The sequence below is a fragment of the Eublepharis macularius genome, chromosome 9, assembly GCF_028583425.1.
Source record: "Eublepharis macularius isolate TG4126 chromosome 9, MPM_Emac_v1.0, whole genome shotgun sequence".
Lineage (NCBI taxonomy): Eukaryota > Metazoa > Chordata > Lepidosauria > Squamata > Eublepharidae > Eublepharis > Eublepharis macularius.
Genome location: NC_072798.1, coordinates 59899037 through 59922105, shown reverse-complemented (window position 1 = coordinate 59922105; position 23069 = coordinate 59899037). Strand labels below are relative to the sequence as shown.

The 23069-nt window shown below is 39.9% G+C and overlaps 1 protein-coding gene across 2 annotated transcripts in view; it reads right to left on the bottom strand.

The window, feature by feature from the left end:
* The window catches only part of CAPS2 (calcyphosine 2), a 33164-nt gene that overhangs the window by 5004 nt on the left and 5091 nt on the right, over positions 1-23069 (bottom strand). For both annotated transcript variants that reach the window (XM_054989059.1, XM_054989058.1), the window contains exons 4-16: positions 20231-20276; positions 18826-18951; positions 18031-18063; positions 17166-17351; positions 15587-15709; positions 14514-14581; positions 13239-13358; positions 7747-7821; positions 6606-6701; positions 6428-6521; positions 3711-3829; positions 1584-1657; positions 764-918 (exon numbers count right to left, since the gene is read on the bottom strand). In XM_054989059.1, the coding sequence (XP_054845034.1) occupies positions 764-918; positions 1584-1657; positions 3711-3829; positions 6428-6521; positions 6606-6701; positions 7747-7821; positions 13239-13358; positions 14514-14581; positions 15587-15709; positions 17166-17351; positions 18031-18063; positions 18826-18951; positions 20231-20276 (1315 nt within the window). The remainder of the gene's footprint in view (positions 1-763; positions 919-1583; positions 1658-3710; positions 3830-6427; positions 6522-6605; positions 6702-7746; positions 7822-13238; positions 13359-14513; positions 14582-15586; positions 15710-17165; positions 17352-18030; positions 18064-18825; positions 18952-20230; positions 20277-23069) is intronic.

Sequence of the window (23069 nt, the reverse complement as noted above, 5' to 3'; positions counted from 1 at the left end):
TGTATCATCAGCTGAAGCCACAATGAGGAAACCATATGAGCCCATCCTCATGTGGAAAACAAATCCAATTTACAAAAAAATTACAACAAACTCATATCTTATGTCTGACTAAAGTAAGACTCCAAAAGAAAATTCTGCCCCAAGAAGTATTATTTTGCCTATGGGAGATATCAGGCATCATTATTTTGGTAAAGACTGCCAATCATATTCCACAAAGATATCTGAGTATGCAGATTCCTATCAACTTATTTAGAATTACAATCATTTCCGCTAATCAACATTAATACAAAGCCATAGCTGTGAAGACACAATTTCCTGTGCTGAACTGTCTGTTCTTTGCTACCTATTCTATGTTGCATTAATAAAAATACCTTTGCTTTGTTTAACTGCTCTTCATTGATGCAGGTCAAAAATGTTTCGTGTGATTAGTAGTGTACAGAATGTACACTGCTGGGTACATATACAGGACGTGAACATATTCAAATATTTGTCTTTCACCTTTTGGCACATAGTGCCCTTTAAGATAGCTTACTTTTACCTAAAGAGAGAGGATGTCACAAACCTGTCCTCATGATATAAATTCCCAAGCTACCTTCTGGAAAAGTATGCTCCTCTAAATTGGGACTGAAAAAGTTGACACAGAGCTACTTCTAGACTGCTGAGCCACAGCCCAAAGAACAGGCATTCATCCAGAAATTCTAAGACCTTGTGTGAAAGCAGGATTGCTAGACTCTCTCAAGTCAACAGGTTTGTAACAACATACCTCTTCAGGAAGTTCTAAATGAAACACTTTCAGCGCATGCTTGAAGTCTGCTTTGGTAAGCACTCCATTTTGTTTCTTTTCCAGTTCTCTAAAGTACTTTCCTAATCCTGTTACAATACGAACTCCTCTTTTATTTATTTTGTCTGTTAGCTTATCTGGCGGGGGGACATAAAATGATAAAATATGAAAAATATTAAATATGTAAAATAAAAAATGTAAAATGTTTTAATGTAGCCAGTGACTCAGCACAAGGCTAGCACATGGAAAGTCCCATATGAATATTATATGATTTTCTTACTTGGAATAAGACAATTGGTCCATTTAACTCTGGCTAGCAGTGGTTCTCCCAGGTTTTAGGAAAAGGTCTTTTCTAGCTCTGCTACCCCATATATTTTAACAAGATGGTGAAAAGTGACTCTAAGACCTTCCACTTGCAACCATGTGTTCTAAACAGAATCTTACAGTCTACTCTAACAGGCAGTAGCTCTGCGAGGTTGCACCCAGAGTCCTTTTTCAGACCTGAGATTCTTTTACCGGGAGCTGTTAGAAACTGGTCTTGTGCTCCTAAAGCACGTGCTCTAAAAGTGCTCAAAAACAGAACAAAACAGAAAAAAATCAAGCAATGCAGAAAAAAAATATATAACCTAGAGTCCTTTGTCAGTAACTAATTACATTTGCTACTTATAGTAGAAAGCCTATTTATTCTGGAGAAATTCTACAATTGTTAATAAAGCTACTTGAATAAAATTTGGTATAACTGTTGTAAAACTTTTTAAAAATCCAAGGCCCACAAAATGTAAAGTAAATGGGATACACAAACCTTGAACGTTTCGAAAAATTCTCCTGCCATAATCGTCCTCGATACAATGTTCTTCAATTTCTGTATCTACAGCCCTATAAATATTCATTAAGCAGTCACATTACTTAACATTCACAATACCCTATCTATCATCTTCTACAATGATATTTGAAAAAACAGATGTTTGTAATATCCAAAATGCTTTATATCAGATGAGCATAATGCAAGAATTTTAAAATTGGTTTATTAAAAATTGCCAAAAAAGGTCATCTCTGCTAGGTAGTACCAAAATGTATGCTTAATCCCTAGATATATTCAGGGCTTCAATATTTCAAGCTAGGTGGGTAAATTAGAAATTTTATAGTAAGCAGCATCCAGGCTATATTGCACAAGATAGTAGATGGTTTTAAAAAGACATTTCTATTTAAGTCATCCACAAAACTTTATTCTACCAGCAACCAGATCCCTTTAAACCCCAAGGTCTTAAAAGAGGATAGCTAAACCATTTTTTTAAAAAGAAACAAACACCTCTGAACTTCTGTTTATCAAAATCTCCAAGGTATTGCCTCTTGCCTTGTGCAAAATATGAAATATCCTACAGCCTGTGGAGATTTAGCTTCTGAAATATCCAACTTCAGAATATCCTAAAAATCTGAAATATCCTACTTGAGAAACTATGCCACAAAGTCATCTATTTATAGTTACAAATCAAATTAATCATTTGAACTAATGAATGGATCTTTAATTGTGAACTTTAATTACATTCTAAGACACATCCATTGGTTTACAATGAATCTACCACTTAAGAACCAGCAAACTGCAGTAAATGTTTTGAAAATGGTCTTTACAGATGTAGTGCAGTGCTAAATCTCTTATTTGGACAGGCTATCGAGGTTTTTAATTGAGCATAGACCACACCTGGACTGCTGTTTCAATCCAAACCTACACTGCCAATAACTGAGGAGCAACACTAAGAGAGGTCCCAGGTATAGGTCTCTAGGTCAGTAAGAAAGGAAAGGTAGCCAATCTAAACCCTAGAGCTTTTGTTGCAACTCTTACACAATGTCCATTATTGACTCTTCAGTCAGTGCAAAAACTGCTGATAGCGCTAAATCTCAGATAGGAAACATGCAGTTGAAGGCAAATAGTAACACCAGTCAGACAACACTCCACTGAGAACTTCAGTAAGGTTTCTCAGAAATGGAATTCTCAATTCAGCCATAAAGTTCTTGCCTCTAATTCTGTATTCCTTCTATTGTGACCTTTCAAAGAGTTCTTTCCAAGGTTAGCATACCAGTCAATTGACTGGTCAAATAGTGCTATTAGACATAGATCAAGTATTACATTAAGTCAAGAATGACATTGAGTAGGTAGCAGCTTACCTTCCTATTTCATTATGGTATCATTTATTACCAAGAGAGGAATGTAGTCTGCATACCTCTCTACCATGCAGCAGTCAAGAGCAACGCTAGCCACACAGCAAAGCTTCTACTGGCTACCTGGTGTAACTGCAAGCATCTCTGAACAACAATACTAGAGTAATCAGTGCCACAGGTTCACTGTCCAGGATGACCCATGTAAATACATTATTTTTTAAAAAAAATAATGGTCAATTCTCCAATTTTTAAAACTAGTCAAACATCCAACTCAAGTTCTCTCCTTTGCTCCCCCCTTCCCTAAATCAACTCCTTTCACAATTGCACAAATGTCAGACATAGGAGGCAGAGATCATTATAAGGAAGATTACATTAATTTAACCAGAAACTTGGCTCCTATTGTCCTTAGTCTTTTACCTATTCCGTATATGTTGGCTTTAAGAGAAAGCCAGAAAATAACTGATTTCCAATGTTATCATAAGCAGAGATAACCTACTAAGTACATTGACTCTAATGAGTTTGGAAGGATGTAACTTTGCTTAGGATGGCACTGTAAATCTCACATTTTCATGTTTGTCTGGAGTCTTTTAAAAGTGGAATTATTGTGTACCCCCAAAGTGCATTTTACTAACTGGAATTCCATAGTATTTTTTCTGATTAGACACACACCTTTTGTCTGAAAAGTACAATCCAAACCCCAAGCCTACAACAATATTGAGCAACATAAATCTTTGTAATATTTTCAAGATAGGATCTGACCACTTGTACTTACTTTAGAAAAGCTCTAGCAGTTTCATCAATACTTGTGACACGGATTATAAATACTGTTTTTTGTTTAATACTTTCTGGAAGGCCAGGATGATGAAGGCTCAAAAAAGTCAAGTCTGCTCCCTGTGAGCAATAACATAAGAGTGATTTACAAGTTCTTCTCTCTTTGTATTATATTCCATAAAGTGCAACTCAATCATCACTTCTGCTATCTTCATAAAAACAAACTATTTCATATATGAGAAGTAAAAAACATGAAGATTTATAACTAAGAGACAACAACATACATAATCCAGTTGCCATACTCAACCTTCCCTTCCGATATCTTCCAGAGATGGCAGGCATAACACCTCCCACTTGCTCATCTCTTTCATGCCCCACTATCCTTACTCATTCTGTCAATTTCACCCCAGCCTCTGTGATAATATAATGGTTAAAACATTATTTCTACACTACACTACTATAGTAACCTGTAACCTTCTCAAACACACAAACTGCAGGACAGATGAAAGGCTGACAAAAACTATATGGACTTTAGTTGTTGCAGATTTCCTGGGCTGTATGGCCGTGGTCTTGGCATTGTAGTTCCTGGCGTTTCGCCAGCAGCTGTGACTGGCATCGTCAGAGGTATAGCACAGCCCAGAAAATCTACAACAACTAACATTCTCCAGCCATGAAAGCCTTTGACAATATACTATGTGGACTGTTGAGTTATCATGATCATGAAACAGGAGAACATTTGGGGCAAGGTCTGAGGAAGAAGAAAGGCAAAAGGTGAAAAGACAAGCAGTCTTTTCAAATGTCTAAGGCTGGGATGAACACACGTTTGCTGTAGTAAAAGAAACAACGTCTCGACTCAAACAGGCCAAATATATACTTGCAGATCTAATTGGATTCCATTCTTTGTTTTAAACCACACAAATGTTCTATCTAAATATCAGTCATTAAAAGACGTATGGACTTTTTAAAATAACTCAGTTTTTAAAACTTTGGTATTATCTGTCTTAAGCACTTTTCTTTCAAATCATTACATACGAAAATATCTGCGACTAGTAACTCACAACTTGAATTAGAGCATTATATGGACAACAATCTTCTTTACAGGGAAATCTTGGGTGCTGAAATGTGCATACTGCATTTTTATTTAAATAAAATTTAATTCTTAAAATTGTTTCTGCCTGCATGGACTTGATTTACATCTCTGCTATACACACATAAGCCTGTGGCTACTACTCTGATGTCCACAGGAATCCTACTACTCTGGCAAGCCCCAGGCATATCTGGGATCCAGAGACTGCTTGGCTCAACTCTCATATTGGCAATAATGCACAGCATTAGACTTTCTGAAGTGTTAACAAATGAAAACAACTACTAAGAAACAATGAAATCAGGAGTCACATAGTTCTAAAAGCATGTACAATGAAACTACATTCAATAACCCTATCTTGCCTGCTACTGAATGCCCTCTTGTGGGAAAAAGCAAGACACACAGTCTTACACTGGTAATATTATTTATAATTGATTTATTCAACAGAATGACTTGCAAACCAAAGATTTACATAAAAAACACAAATATAGTAAAGACAACAGAAAGCTTCATTTTTTTCAGGATTTGTTCTAAAGAACCAAATTTTCCCCAAACATTATTTTGGATTTTGATCCAGAATGACTGAAATGAAATGTCTAAGAATATCAAAGCATAAGACTAACCATAATTTCCAGATGGCTCAAATAACTCATCTAAGATACAGTAAATCAATCTTTTACTGAAAACATGCAAGAAATGGATAAGTCCCAGCCCCATATTTTCCTGTGGCTCCCATTTGCAGGCCATGGGGTGCAAGGGTGGGCCCAGGCAGGTTGCCATTTCCCCGGGGCCGGTGGCTCCCTGCAGCCTCTTCAAGGCTGCACAGTAAATTCAAATTACCCAGCCAGCTAATCGGGGGGGGGGGTCATGTTCTGTCACTGGACTTGGAGCTTACAGTCTCCAGTCAGGTCCACCAATAGGGGATAAATTCCTGAGCCGGCTGAGCCCTGCCAGCACTTAGCTTTGACCAGCTTCCCAGTCATCCCTTCCTGGGCTCAGGGTTTGTTTTTCAACACTTAGTGTGGCTGCCCTATTTCATTCATGGAATGGTATCTGGTTTCTTCATGCAATTCTGGGGGTTCTTTGTGCTTTTTTCTATTAGCTTTCTCACAACTTTAAGCAGTGTTGGTTTGGGCATTAGGCATGGATTCTTTTGGAGGGAAACACAGCCTGCTAGCCCAATTTCCCCATAATTGGGGACCCCCTGAAAGGATCCTGGGGGTGATGCATGGCAGAGACAAGCCCATCTCAGGGGCTGTTGGAGCATGACCACTCCCAGGTGGCAGAGGACCCACGCAGAGATTTACTCTCATATGGAATCTCACTTATGTCATCCTGCAGTTCCCCTCCTTAGCAGGTAGGCTGAGGGGGGAAGGGGCTATTGGCTGGTAGGCAGGTTGGCTGATGTTTGAATCCCAGCCCCATGCTACACCAAGGCTCCATAAGCTGTAAACTAATAAAGTTGTAGCCTTTTTAAATCCACCAAGTTGTCTCTGTGTCTTCTGTCACCCTGCTCCCACTCCCACCCCTAGAGCTGGTACTGTAAAATAAAGATATGAACATCAGATCTTTGTCCTAATAGTTACAGAGAAGAATTACACCTTAAACATTATTGTGAGGGTCACAATACTTACAACATAGAAGTCATTAAGACTGTATTGTTTTCCTTTTCTTTGTCCATGCTGATGACCATAAATTCCCTTCTGAATGAAAGGCAGAGCATTTGTTCTATGGAGGAAAAAAACTCTTGAGGTTTAGTAAACATTAATTGTTCAATAACATTTTGAAGAATCTCTTCTTTTTCCTACATACCTATTTTTACCAAATTGCCGATATTCATATACAGTTAGAGATTTATCATATACAAAGAAAAATCCAATCAGTTCTCGACAAGCATCACGTCCATTTCTATAATGATAATAGAAATCTGTTAGATGTTATTTTAGTAGAATCCATTTCAAAGTTGTTGGGGTTTTTTGAGATTTTTATACCTGGCATATTAGATACAATATTTCCAATTTTTATCAGTGTGATCCTATGCAAAGGTACTCTATTCTAAGCTCACATTGAATCAATTCTTCATAAAATTGTACTAATAGACAGATTTTCAAGAATGAGTGCAAGTGAGCCAGTCACTAACAGTGATATCCTAAACAGATTTACACCATTCTAAGTCCACAGAGGTCAATGGGCTTAGAAGGGTATAATTCTGCTTAGGATGCCACTGTTAGTTTCTGGGCTGCAGGCAGAACATACATTAAAACACTTATATAAAGATATTTTTAAGTGTGAAAGAGACTTTCTGCTGGAGAAATGCCCTCCAAAATATGATCTGAGCTTCAAAGACAGTAATGTACAATCATGACTTCGCCGTATCTCTAGCATGCATCAACTGAAAACAGCAAAAATCCTCAGTACCACCACCTTATAAGGCATATTGAGCAGTACCATTTGGAAGTGAAGTGTTTCCATTAGGAATTTGAAACAAGAACTATGGTTTGTAAGTACCCAATGGATTTGGATGCTTTTCTGCCTCCATACTCTCAACCAGAGGAGAAAGCTCCACAACCAATTATCTCTACATGGTCGACATATCTGAAGCTGGAAAGGATGTTTATAATAGTACAAATCACTTGAACAGAGAGTCAAAAAAGGAGGATGGCTGGAACTAGCACTCCACTCTGCTTTCCCCTAGAACACATGAAGGGCATCTCTGTCTACAATTTGGGTATGCATTCACAATGCTTTGGCACTAGAATGGGGCTATTTAACACACAAAAATATCCTGTAGCAACCCATTGATGCTTGTTAGATTGAGGCTATAGTAAACAGATTACATGTTCTCTACTTTTCTTTATTAGAAGATACTTGGAATAAAATTTATATATGAAACATGCTCAATGAAAAGTCCACTCAAGGAAGAAAGAAGTTTAAAAATGAAATTAAGACTTACCTTGATATTAATCGACCATCAAAGCGTAGTTTATTAGAAAGCATATTTTCAGTCAATGCTGCCCTAGTCCTTACTCTGCAATATATAAATAATATTAGTTATGTAGTAGTGAAGTAATGTATTTTGCAAGTGTACCACTTCTGGAACTAAAAACAATCAAGACATTATGAATCAGGAAACAGATGGGCAAAGACAAGATGTGAATACCAGACTACCCTGTTACCCATTATGCAGCTTTCAAACGTACAGGAATTATGGTACAAGAAAGCTGACAAGCTTTCAGAACTCACTCCCATCATCGACGCTATTTGAAAAAATAAAGCTATCACTGTTTCAGCTGTTCTCTCTTTGCTTAGCTTTAATGTATTGCATGTAATGTATTTAATTTGGATTTTATTCCTGCTTGCTAATGGGGTTCCTGATATTTGTTGATGTGAGCTTAAATGCAGACCTCTGAAGAAAGGGGGAGGGGGGGCTGGATAGGTGAATGGAGAGTAATCTGATTGGATAGTAGCTGTACTTAGGGGATAGAGTGAACTGCAGTTTTTATTCAGTGCTGAGGAAAAGTTTTTCAGTTACCCTTTGTATATATCTTAGAGAGTTTGTTCTACTTATTTCAGGCAAACTGTGTGGAGGCCCGAGCTATCTGTGTGAAGCTGTGAAGAATTCTAATTAAGTCAGGCGAACTGACCATGAACTTGAGAAAGAGTCTGTGTATATTTGAATGAGAAATTAAGCTATTTAGTTCAGACATGCTGTGTTGGAAGGCCTGAGTGTGTGTGTGTATTAGATGAAAATTTATTCTGGAGAGAAGATATGTGTGGAAAATTAGTCTGTGTGACTAAACCTGGGAATATATAACTGTCTTTGAAACCACCTAACTTAAGAACTATTCTGAAACCAATACACTTAACAAAACTCTGCAACCATTACACTTACATACTTACAAATAAATTCTACTTTTGTTTAAGAAAAAAAAAATCCTTTTAACCTCCCAACCACCCTCACATATTGACTGTCAAAATAACAAACCTTCCTATACTACTAGTTAAACCGAGGAGGTCTAAAGCAAAAGAGTTCAGTGGCACCAAAAACTGTGGTTACCATGTCCCCCAGGGCTCAAATCGGGAGATGGGGAGGGGGTCACTGGGAGGGGGGGGTCGTGCCAGAAGAACTTATCTCACAGTGCTCTGGATCATCTTTACATCACGCAGGAATGACATCATTCCCGGCGCAATGTAGACACAACGGGTAGCATTGGAGGTTGGATTTTACTCAACTGGCCCCTGGCACGACTCTGCACTTCCGCATCACTCTGGGGAAAGATGTCATTCCCAGCGTAACACAAAAGCAATAAAGAGCGCATGGGATTGCACTCAGGGGAGGGGGGGGGTTCAATCTGTTCCCATGCCTTTCCCCCTGCCAGCCAGGTGAGCAGTAGGAGGGGCAGAGGCTGGGAGCGGGGGAAGGTGTTCTCAAGGTAAAAACTTGGGTAAAGAAGAGAACAGCTGAAATTCTGAGTGAATTGGGGGGAAAGAGTGTTAGTTGTGACGAAAACTTTCCTGAGGTATAAATTTAAGTTAACATAAGGAGGTTGACTTGGATAGCCCAGGCAAGTCCGATCTTGTCAGATCTCGAAAGCTAAGCAGGGTCAGCCTTGGTTAGTAATTGGTTGGTCTCCAATGAAGACCAGGTTGCAGAGGCAGGCAATGGCAAACCATCTCTGCTAGTCTCTTGCCATGAAAACCCCACCAGGGGTCACTATAAGTCAGCTATGACTTGATGGCACTCTGTACCACCGACAACATAAGGAAGAGCTGAACTGAAGATCCAAAAGCAAAGGTTTTAAAAGGTTTAAGGAAAAAACAAATGAAGCAAATCTTTTCATTAGCCATTTGAGATCCTCTTTCATCCCCACTCCATAATCTACTTATTACTCACCTCAGCTATCTTCAGGACAGCACTGTGATGTGACTTTGCAACCACTGTTTCACATCAAGCTTTTCCATCTCACTTACCCATAGCTAACATGAGGATGTATGTTAGTGTTGTTGCTATGTTTACTTACTCATTTAAAATATTTTAATGCTGGCTTTCCACCCAACTTAACACATTAACAAAACACAACTTGTACAACATGCAGAACACATAAACAGGAAAGAGGGTCACTGAGGGAACGCAAAACAGAACTGAAAAGTCTTCTCATACTGGCTGAAGACAATGGTAGAGAAGGACAGAAGACTCTCCCTGGGGAGGGGAATTCCATAATTTTGGTACTACAAATGAAAAAGTCTCTTTCTTGGGTTGCCACACATCTAGCATCAGAAGACAGAGGCATTCAAAGAAAGGCCCAAGGAGATGACCGTATTGGTCATCTTCTTCAAAATGATATATTTTTCTTTCAACTTCACTGTAGGGAAGATGTAGGACATCAAAAACAGTATTCAAAACATACAATGATGTTAGCTGCTACTGTAGAGCTGGGATCAATGCAATGTACTATGCAATTTTAAAAGTTCAGGAAACCTATAGAGTACTGCGTAATATTAATACAATTTTTCAAAAATCCCACTACCACAAATATAAAGCTACACATGAGCTAATCTCTGCACAAATATAATTCAGGAAGTGGTGCTTCCTCAAAGATAATGAGCCTGTTTATCTGCTTCCGTGCCGCATTACAGAACAGGCACAAAATGATACCACTAGATGTGATTGTCATACTAATTAAAGCCATATAGCACAATGGTAAATGCTTCATGGCAGAGCCATGCACACATGAAAGGCAAAGTGTCAACAAAAAATTCTTATTATCTATATATATATAAAGACAAGTGTCCTGACTCACTCATCATCGCCCAGCCCAAACCCCTGGACCTAGAAATATGAAATTTGGGGAGAATAAGAAGGGATTTTAAAAAATTCGCCCCCTAAGGGGGTAAAAAATGTTTTCCTATAGGGACATAGCTTCCCTGTGTGGCTGGCAGCCGGCTTGGCCACTCTTCCCTGATTGGGCCAGCCTTTCAAGGTCATTTGCATATGCAGCCTGATTGGTCACTCTCAAAGATATCAGGAGCAATGAGAGAGTGATGGGGGGGAGTCACCATGCTGTTAGCTGGAGACTTCTACCAGACTCTGCCAGTAGTCCCAAGGGGAACTCGAGCTGATGAGGTTACCATGTGTGTCAAGGCGTTGTATCTGTGGCCCCTCGTCAGGAAACTCTCATTAAGAAAGAATATGAGGGTCCACTTGAGAGACGAGATGTCTGCTGGGGAGTTCTCTCAACTCCTACTAAAAATAGGGAACGGAGAGTATCCTGAGTCCAAGGGAAAGGTGACCATCCCTGCAGTCCTGGGCACAGTAATGACGATCCCAGCAGACCTAACAGTCACGATAAACCCTGATATCACCACTATCATGGAAAAGTCCATGGACTGGCTGTGCAAGCGTGCCATTCTGATCCCCAAGAACAACAAGGCTGCCATCATTAATGAAACACAACTTAACTTCCTTGAAGGGGCAGAAATGGAGTATAGATCTGTGGACTCAGTGGCAAATGGATGATGCAGTCCACTATCCTGTGGAGTTCCTCAAGACGCTCAACCATCCTGGCTTCCCAGTCCACAAGCTTCTCAAAGTGAGGGCTCCAGTGATGCTGCTCCAGAAACTCAACCCACCCAAACTCTGCAATGGCACCAGACCACGAGTGAAAACCCTCCACAGGAACGTCATCAAGGCCATATTGTTCACCGGTAGTGTTCGGGGGGAGTCGGTGTTCATACCATGCATACCATTTATACCATCAGATAACCTCTTCCAGTTCAAGAGACTGCAGTTCCCCCTCAAGGTCTGCTTTGCTATGACGATCAACAAGTCCCAGGGGCAGACACTGAAGGTGGCAGGAATGGACTTGAGGGAGTACTGCTTCTCACATGGGCAGTTCTATGTGGCCTGCTGCAGAGTGAGCTCACCCAGCAGCCTGGTGATCCTAGCACCTGAGGGGGAAACCACCAATGTGGTCTACAAAGAGATGCTTCAATAGAAAAAAAACTGGTTATATGTATTTTTCACTTTATTTATTGCACTACAATCTTTTCCTTTTAAAATTTCTTCAATAAATGTTACATTTTCAAAATTCATCAGTTTTCAGCATCAACACGCTTCGCTTTATTCAAACACCTTTCTGAAGCTCAGGTATTATGCTATTATACTACAAAACCAACTCAAAGGAAAAAAAACCCTCAAACCAAAAAATGTTACATACTCATAAATATTATAACTGAATTTAAAGTAGTTAAATACTGTAGCAAAGCACGGATAAGCTAGTTACTATATATAATTCTGAAGTGCTGCAGAAACTATTATTAGAGATGACATGCGTGGTGTAGTTAGTTAGAGTGTTAGACTAGGCTCTGGGAGACTGTGATAGACCTTTTATTCCAAATGAAGAAACTCACAAAGCCTTCTATAATTTTGGGGAACTAGGTTCATTTTGAAATGTAAACCTTCCCCCCTCAGTTGCTAGATGCTCTTATGCTAGCAAGTGTGAAGGCTTTGGGTTCTCTTCTGTTAGGTATTTTTTGTGGTAAGGAGAACTCTGGGATAATTGAAGCAGGAAGTTTAACAAAACAACAAAGAAGATTTATTTATTTACAAGTTGGTTTTAAATAACATTTCAGCAGCCCAGGTTTACCAACATTCAAAGGAGAAACCTGGCTGAGGCACATAAATTTAACCTAGTTATGGCTTCAGATTGTGATTTCATTCCCTTTAATGCCTATGGTTACAAACTGGATTTCACTGCCTAGCCACCAGGCTGGATCCGGTCACACGCAGGATTCCACCCACACCAGCCTGCCCTTTCCCAAGAGTCAGACTAAAGGGTATAAGGGATACTCATCACCAGAGACGGTCCTCACATCTCTGTTTTCATCCACTCTGCCACAATACCAGGTAGACCTATACACAAAAACTGTGGGCTGCCTTGCTGAGGCAGACTCAAACTCACTGAATTTCCCTCCAACAGTCAATTTTCCCTCTGAAAAGTGACTGGATGCTGGAGCAGCACTCCCATAGGCTCAGGGACAAAACAACTGAGTGGCTGTTCTACCTTTCAGGAGTGGACAGCCTCCTGTCTGTCACAGAGACCCATGTTCAAAACTCCACTCTGTCATGGAAGCTGGCTGAATGACCCTGGGACAGTCACTGGCTTTCAGTTTAACCTATTTCACAGGGATATCGTAAGGATAAAAGGAGGTGGGGGGGGAAACAATGCTGTAAGCTGCTTTGGGTCTCCATTGGGAAAAAGCATAGTATAAATATCTAAATAAATAAATATCTTTTAAAAATTCTGTGAGACAGGACAGATCTCATTTAAATAGGCAGGTTTATTGATATTTTTTACATAGAACAAAGAAATCATCCAAAGCTTCATAAAAATAGATTTTAAGATATTAAAAGTAAAGTAAGTTAACAAAGCAACATAAACTTACTTAGTTTCATGTAATGTTCTTCTCCTAAAACGCAGAGGTGTTGTCTTTAATCCTGGAAGGGTAGGATCCTTCTCATTGCTCTCAATATTTCCATTTTGTTCTGGGTCACTTATTACAGCTCTAGCTCAAAAATACAAAAAAAAACCCCAAAAGTGGTTTTATGGAATTAAAATGTAATACCTGTTCTAGCAGTTAAATTCAAACATGCCCTAAGGAAATTTGGAAGACTTGCTCCTCCTATGCATACAATTTGGACATGATGATGGAAGAACAAGTTATTTCATTATAAAGTCAGAAGTACTCATTGCAATATTCCATGTAGGGCAATATACCCATTTAATACCTCTTTTCAACAAAAGACATCCAGCCCCCACAAACGGTGCATTTGACCTGTGTGTCAAAGACTGAAAGCTGACGTGGAAGGGGAGGCTAGCGAAGCAAGTAGGAAGAATGGGAAGGAACAACCTGGCTCATTCCCACTTTTTCATCTCTCTCATCTGTCCCACTGCACAGCAGCCAGCATGATCCTCCTCTAGAAAACCCAGCCTTCCTTTATTCCAGAAGAAGGTTTCACTTGACTTAATTGACAAAATCACGAATGCATCACCCAGAGGACAGGCCAACTGTCCTTCTCCCTTTCAAGTTCTGCTAATCCTTGTTTGCCAGATACCTACAAATTCTTTATAGTCATTTGCCTTGACATGTATGTATGGAGAGACTGGATAGTGGCCATAGCCATCCTTGGAAACAGTTCCATTTATTTCAGTAGAACTTACTACAAATAAGAGTACTTTACATCAGAACTTTGCAGTCTGAACTCATCAGTACTTACTTTCAAGTATTCATGCTTTAGATTGGCCTATTCAGGTTGGGGTTTTTATGTCTTAGTTTTATTTTTATGTTTGTATTTATTTTTGGTTTTTATCTTTGTATTTATGATGTATGCTGCCTTGAGTTTGACTGGACAAGTGGGGTATACATTTATAAATCAATGATAAGTAAGAGCACAATCCAACTAAACATAAGCACTCCAAATTCATATTGATTTTATGCGTTTAATGGTTCCTAGTAATATAAATGGGAACGTGCTTAACCTTGGCTGGATTGTGCCTTAAATAAATAATTTTCAAATTAATAAATTCATTCCTATGAATCCATTCCACTAGCAGCAAAGTGCATAGGATCAAACCCTGTATTTCTTGCCCAGGAGAACAACACATACAGCAGAACTCCACCATATGGATAATCTGAATGCATATTTGTAAAAATTTTTACCTAGATAACTGATCTATCATTACTTGTTCCACTACAGTTTGTTTTTTTCTCTCTGCTGCAACATCCTCCTGTAAATACACAATTATTGAAAAAAAAAAGAAATTCTATCCAAGTAAGAAAATGTCAGTACAAGTAAAGAAGTTAATACAATAAAACTTCAAAAATGGGATCATTTGGAGCTCTTTATTAAAGGCGCATTTTTGTTATAAAACTAGGACAAAGATAAGATGTCTTTACAATACTTCAGAGATTAGTAATCACAGCTGAGTATACGGATAATAAGACTCATTTTCACTCAGCTAGATGAGAAAAGAAAATTTTGAGTGCCTATCATACATACAATCTTTATTCTAACACACAGGAAAACCATTTTCATTCCTTTTCTTTCCATTTGGAGTATCAAAGAATATTGACTAGACATGGGCACAAACCACAAAAAAACCAAACCATGGGGTTTGTGGTTCCTGGCGTTTTCATGAACCAGGAACCACAAACCCCACAAAGCCAGGCAAGTTCACGAACCAGTTCATGGTTCGTGGTGATTAAATGCCCCTTTCCGGCTGCTTAGCAGCGGCAGGGAAAGGAACATTTGATAGTTTGGGCTGGTTCGTAGGGTTTTTTGGTTTGTATTCAGGTTCATGCTCATCTCTAATAATGGCCTAACCTAATCCATTACAAGAGTCACAAAATTAATCTGTAATTCAAAAATCAAACACACACATGCTCCATAGTTAGTTATATGAAACTAGAATTCTATGCCGCTGAGATAATGGAGTTCCTCACAACACTTAAACAGAGATACACCCTTCTATATCCACCGAAGGGTGTAATTTAGAATTGTGCTGTGAATAACTTGTAGTTTTAAATGCTTATTAAAAACTAGCAGAACAGAACATGTCTACGAAATCAACAAATTACATATGCTTTCCATTAAAATCAGTATTTTGTGCACCTAAACTGGCATTAACACTATTCAATAAGAATTTCCTTCTTTACCTACCTGCATCATAAATTTGAACACAATCAATACATTCTGATTTAAATAATAATGCAATATACACCAGAAAACTTACTACTTCCAGTTTCCTTACGCTCTGCTTCACTGTGTAGGGTTTGCTTGTATAGCACTGCTGCAATAGGGCTTTCTCATCGAGGGCTGTCAATTCATCACCTATTTGGTTTGCAGACTGTAAATCCTATGCAGGAATACAATATACTATTGAGATACAATTATTAACGACCATGATGCATTTGGATCAGTAATCTTGCTGCATTTCATTTCAATTTTGTCTGCAATCCAGGGTGTGCAGGAAGAATGTGGTGGGACTAATCAACAAATCTTTCCCATACACCTTTTATCCTTCTTCAGCAATTACAAGCTTAGGTTTAATTTTTTTCTTAAAGAATTTGTGTATTTGCATCTTGAATCAATGAACACTTATAAAATTAACTTGTGGGGGAGAAATCTCAAGACATTATTGTGAATTTTTCTCCTAGTTCACATGCTGACAAGTCTGCATGGCGGCTGTCACAAACCCACGTCCAACATCGGCTTGGGCTGACCTTCCCCTACCCTGAGGTAAAACTTCTCCTCTTTAAGCCTATGAAGCTGTATACTGGGCTGGGAAGCCTCTGATAGTGTGGTTGACGTGTAACTGCAACTTTCTTTCTTGTCCCACCCTTATGGAATATTAAAAATGGTTACCCAGCCAAGTCTTAGTAGGGGACAGATCAGGGGTTTGCGCTTCCCTTTAGCAGAAACTGGCACACAAGGCTTAGGGAGGTTCAAAATGTAACAGAAGGTTCACCTGGTTTCTTTGAGAGGTTGGCACTGCTTCACAAATGTTTCACTTTTTACACACAAACACAGCACGACTTTCCCTCCTCTCCAGACCTAAGGGTGCTCCACTGAGCCAAACCCTTACTAGATTCTGAGCAGGCGTTATAGTTATGAGCTATAACCCTTTTCCTGGCACTGAAGGGGAGACTCCTTTCTACCCACTTCCTTGGCCCACTATAATTCCCAGATCTCTCACGTCTAAGCAGGAGTTAGTGCTGATTTTTTACCACTTTAGTCCAAAGACTAAAAGTGTTTCGTAAACATTATTTCCTCTCACAGAGGATTCTCTGGCTGACCCTCTCTGGTCAAAAGCCAAACTCCAACTCTCTTTTGCTCTCTTGTTTACTCTCCAACTGACAGCCCCCCCCCCCAACATTCCATCCCCAACTGCCATTTCAGGCTAGCCACATGGGGGTGGGAAGGAAGAAACATGTCAATCATACACTTACTGTCTGGAAATCTCAGCATCTGGAGCTGAGTCCGACACAGCAGCTTTCACATGAAAAGTACAAGGAAAAACACAACTTTCTGCAGGAAATACCAATTTGTGGTATTCTTCCCTCCATACTGGAGGCATTTGCTTTTGTGACCTGATATAGCTAAACCATGTGCAGGAAGACATTTCTGCAATGATGATTGCATTAGTGAGATCTATGCAACAGGCTGCAAAAACAGCTTATTTGTTCTATGCTGGTAGCAAAAATGATCTTCCAGATTTTTAAAATTGTGCCTCAAACCTTGTGCTCATGAGAATAACCTTAGTCCAATGTTTTTAGTACAGTTTCCATTTTCAGATCACATAAGAGTATTACCTTTTCCTCACTGTTTTTTCTTGGAAATTCATGACACTGACTATTCTTTGCTTTCTCTTCTGCTGCTCTTTGAGAATATTGTTTATATCCTTCTTTCATTTCTGCTTCATATTGCTGATACTTCAGTTTGTATGCATCTGCTGGGGGAGGCAAATTTTCTGGAACTGTATTTTGCTCCAATGAAATCTGAAATTAAGGAATTATCTGAAACATTAATTACAGCAAATCCTATTCTAAAAAATACACTGTTCTTTTATGGGATATGGTTTAATAACCATGTGCTATTGTAAAATTGGTTAGGAAAAAGGCTAAGAATTGGAGACATCAGATGCTTGCCTAGCATAAGGTTGCCAACTGCCTGGAGAAGAACATGTCTTGCCCCTTTAACAGAGGCTTAATGGGATGTTATTTGCCAGACGATGTTATTTCACTCAACGTCCAGGAAAGTTTCAGCTGCCCATTTCCATACATTAAGCATCTATTAAAGAGACAGGACATTTTTTCCCCATGTCTCTTGGAGCAGCTGTTAAAACCATTATTTCATCTGGAAGATACAGGTACAATTGCAAAAGGGACGTTGAAAGATCTGTCAATAGCTTATGACAATGCTATAACAATTAATGGAGGCAAACACATGAAACTGACAAAATTTATAAGGATTTCTACAAAATCCCACATGTCTACAATGCAATTAGGAACAATACATATAAAACTGTGAACTGACATATTGCTTCTAAAAGAGTGCATTATTTTCCATTACTGCACTGAGGCAGAATTAGTTTTTTATAATTACAAAAAAAGACTCATCTTTGTAATCAAAAATGGTATGTAACATTTTGCTTCATTTACTTTTCCTCTATTATACCTCAGTTTTCTTCTGAGCAGGTATTCTTGCTGTCTGGGTAACAGAAAAAGGAAAAACAAACTTTAAACATCTCTTTTAAAAGGTATTGCCTAAACTGAATAACATCCTGCATACTGAAATTAAGCAATTTAATTAAAATTAATTTAAGAAATGACTGGCTGAGGAAAATGATGACAAAAAGAAAGCTTTGAAATTAGATTTGAATTTTAGTACCATGATTCAGAGCCGTACAGCCACAAAGACTCTCCAAGTCTCCAAATTTTACAAGCACAATCAAAACTAACATGAGATTCTGGATCCTTTCAGTCATGGCCACTGAAACAAATGGCACTTCCACGTAACAGTTAATAGCTTTGCGCATGCAGGTTTCACGACTAGCTATGACTGATGGAGTGTAATTAACACACTGAACTCTCTCCCTTTTTATAATGGCAATGCAAATGTGTGTAATGGTAAACGAGATCGTAAGTAACTAAAATATAATCTTGTTGAGATTTATTTAAAGCAGAAGTCAAACTGTCTTCACATTATTTCAGCATATTTTATGTACTATAAATTATTTCAGTTATTTAGACACACAAACAACTACTCAGGCTCAATCAGAATTATTTCAAATTAAATGATGACATTGATTAGCATTACACTGTAAAGGAGAAAATAGTTGTTCTGTTCAAAATCTGATAGCAAAGCCCTAAAATAAAGCAATAACCTAAAACAAACACAACAACAAATCAAGGCATTATTTGTCTTTCAGAGAGCATACTTGAAATTATTTCCAATTAGAAACCAGCTGACCTGTTTAATATCATGATGTTGAGCATAAGGACTTTGTACTGGAGTACCCCAGCTAACAGTTGAAGATGAATATGGAGGACCAATATGGTGGTGCCTATTAGTGTATGGAGCGTAGAAATCTCCATCCTAAAGCAAAAGAGAACGCTTGAATTTTTAATGCTGAAATATTTTGCTTCCATAAGCTACTGAAAATGACTTGTTAACTAAGAAATTTTGAGGCTCCAGAATATACAGATTATTGGAGATAAAAGGACCTCCAAGACTATACACAGACAGCCCACAATGCAAGTCTTTCATTCCAGGAATGCTGATATTCTGTATGATCTTGCTAACTGACAGTATTAAGATTTTATTACACAACAGGTGAATAAGTGTCATGAAACAATGTACAACCTAAAGGGAACCCTAAGAGTATGTAGGTCACATTTTTTCTAAAAGATTTATCAGTTTTGGCCTTGGACTATCTCAGAAATTAAAAACCCAGTGACCTACATTAAATAAATCAAAAGCTAGAGGACTATAATACCTTTTGATTGTATTTTCCTCTGGACCAATATTGCTACCAACAGTTTCTGTCTACTATAGAAGCCAGTAATTTATGCCAAATTGAACACTAAAGCATGTTAACATTTATTAAGGTCTTTTCTGAAACTACACTTGGAAGAAAACATTAATTGCTCTCACTAGTGTAAAAATAAGCATCCCTACTAGCAAAACTCTACTGATGAGGAGGCCACCCTAGAATTCCTAGTACTGTTCTGCCTTGGGGACTTCTTTCTCTTCCTGAATTGCACAGTGTAGAAGGTCAGTTAGATCCACTAAAAAAACTCCTATGTATCCAAAACTGAACATTCATTATGGAGATTCTGGCTATACTTTGCTGTGAATATCTTCTCAATGGGGGATCAAGGGTCCATTGAAGTTTTCTTCAAATTTCTATCACCTTCTAAAGATTTTTCAGGACCACTTTGGGAGCACTGTGTGGTTATACTAAATCCAGATCCTAATACCAATGCACTAGAAGTTCTAGCAGCAGAATAATAAAAATAAAACAGCACAATAAAAGAAAATTATCTTTAAAGGTTTAATTTTTTATGTTTCCTACTGACATCAAATGGGACTGCAAAAAAAACCCCCAATCTGAAAACAATCAACATCAACATTCAACTTGAAGTATTGTGCTTAGGGAGGACTATCAACAGTTGTTCATTTATCACATTCCGCTCTACTGATGAACTCAGTAGGATAATTTTCTTATAAATTTGGAAGAATTAATAAGAGAAAGGGTGAATAACAACCAGAGCCTCTAGTTGCTATTCTAATACTACTCCCAGTATCTGGATTCCATACATGGTCACATCTGCAAATTTAAGATTCTTTTGAATGAATAATAAATAACGTTTACCTCATCTTCAGAATCTCCCAATTTCCCCAAGTCAAGGCATGGTACTCTGTAGAATATTAGAAGTTAGTAAATGCAGCAGGCTTTCAAGACTCATTTTCAAACTCCCCCAGATGTTTTCTTAACTCAGATTCACTGTTTCTAGAAAGTGCATTTTAACACAAATCCCGCCCCACCCTGTATGCTCCCAACTCCATTTTGTTTCAGGAAGCAGAAACATGAGATTGTTTTCCTCTCCAGGAGTAAGGGACACTAGAAGCTTGGACAAAGAAGGGAAGAAGTGGAGGAGTATGTGAAACATTATTTTTTGTTTTGGTTTCAGAATGCTTCAGCCAGTCCTGGTTAATCTTCTTCACAAGAGAAGCAACAGCTAAAGGTCATGTGTTTCTACTTACTAACAGTGATGCCTCAGCAGGGCTTCAGGTCTGAGGTGGCTTGTTTTTTCCTAGAGGGGCAACACGGAGAGCTCGAGCTGGGGCAGTCACCATGGAGTCAGCTGGCAGACCATGCAGGTGCTGAGAGGGGCTCATCCTAGCTTTGGGGCAGGTCACTGCCCCTATCCAACAGTGCTGGGAACAGGCTCGCACAGCAGTTAGTGCCTGAGAGGGCAAGGTGCTGGCCATGCTTGAGGGGCTCGTAGACAAGCAGGTCTCGCACCCTGGGAACAATAGCATGCCCTCTAAGCCAGTGGTCACTGACAGGGTTGGTCTTGGCTGTCAGGTGCCACAGGCAGGGCCCACAAGCGGGCAGAGGGTCACAACTAGCTAGCCGAGCAGAGCTCTTTGTGGCTCTGGTGGCTTGGTGGATGGAGGACAACTCCTGGGCTCCCCAGGAGGGTCAGACAATGGAGCTGCATGTGGCCTGCCGGGCGGCATCCCAGGCTGCACTGTCAGCAGAGCAGGAACGAGCATGCCCCCAGCTGCATCCGGAGGTTCAGCTGGCAGTGCTGAGCAGAGTCACTTGTGAGCTAAGAAGACCAAGTGTGGAAAAGATGTCTGCAGGGCGAGACAATGGACTTATAGCCACAGCTCATCATCACTGCAGGATTTTTCAGGTGAGTCTTCCTCAAATGGGCAAGGGGATCGCAGAGCATGGGACTACTGGAACATGGAGGCCCATGTGACTGGCCTCGCTGACTGGGCCTGCCGGTGGGAGGTACAGGAGCAAGGAGGATGCAGTAGGGATTAAGGCAGCCTGGGGGAAGGGCCAGTCTCCACAGCAGAAAGTATCCCCCTTGGAGTGGTAAGATGCTGCCAGTGATGGATTTAGCCCATAAGGTCAGGGAGTACATCCTGGATGGGCACTATGTGGATGTTTTCACACTGCCATGCTCCAAATGGGCTCGGGGAGACTGCAGTTGTGCAGGGAAAGGAAGGAAATGCAGCAAAAGAAGGTAGTCGAGGGCACTTCTGAAAACTGGTTGGCAGGGTATTGGGTTTACATGGGGGTGATTGCCTCAGCCTACCTGGAGAGAGGATGGCATCTCATTAGCTACCAGATGAACGTGCTCCAGTCCCCCTCCCTGGCAAGTGATCTGGCTGCTATTGAGCATGATAAAGAATTCCAAAAGGCGGTGTCCAATTGCAAACAAATCGATGACGAAGTCTAGCTAGTGACTGGTGGGGTGCCAGGTCACAACCAGAGCAAACAAGCACAGGTGGGGAAGTGCGGTGCCTGGCACAACTCTGTGCGGAGACTGTGTTGGGAGTTCAATTAAGGAAAATGCCACAGATCACACTGCAAAATCGAGGGTGTGTGTGTGTGAGGGTTGCTATGGAGCTCACCCCAGACCAGTGTGTACACGCATGCCTGATGCACAGCAGCCCTCTTGCAAGGGGAGGGCAGCCGGGGGGGGGGGACTACCAAGAGTGATGGCAGAAGCTACATCCCTCAAAAAGCAACAGGTGCTGTATCCAAGTAAGTAGTTGGCCGGGGGGGAGGGGGGGGGCTGGCGGACTCTGGCCCGAACACCAGTTGATCCAGCCACACTGTGCCCCTTTTTGGAGCATTATTCTGACCAGATGACTGCCAGGCTGATCCAGGATGGCTTTAAGCTAGCTTTTCAGATTCCCTACATGAGACCATGTCTGGCCACGTCTGTGGACAATTTGAAGTCAGCTCAAGACCTACCCCACGTAATAGCTTCCAAGCTTCAAAAAGAACTGTCGGCAGGCCGAGGGGCTTCTTAGCCCTCCTAACACGGAAATCCTAATCAGAGTTACTCCATTCTAAGCCCATTGATTAGACTGGCGTAACTCCACTTAGAAATTCACGGTAAACCTTCCCATTCATCATTGCAAAGGCTGCCATATCTCCCATGTCTTCTCTTCACAGTCCCAGCACATGGGTGTCCTACCCCAACCCTGTATTCATTTACCTGCTTTTAATGCACATACTAGTTCCCAATGAAACTCACAGAAATAAAAATCTAATACAAATGAGAATGGTCAACACAGAATGTTTCTTGGGAAGAGGATTCTTAACTGGATTTGATTCCAAGTGTGACACTAGGGTGCCTGACTACTTCCTGTCCTCCCTATACATTGGGGTCCCCCATCTTTTGAAGCTAGTGAGCACCTTTGGAATTCTGACACAGGGTGGCAGATGCAACTGCAAAAATGGCTGCCTGAGGAGACACAGCCAACCACAAAATGTCAGAAAGTGAGGTTACACATACCTCTAATACTTCAACATCACAGGAAGAAGCTATGTTTAACATAATGTCTTCAAAAATGAACAAATTTTAAAAATATTTTCTTGCATAAATACAGCTTCCCTTACATTGTTCTGGCAGCTGTTGCCATTTTTATTTAATTCTTCTCAGCCAGACAGACCTCCAATG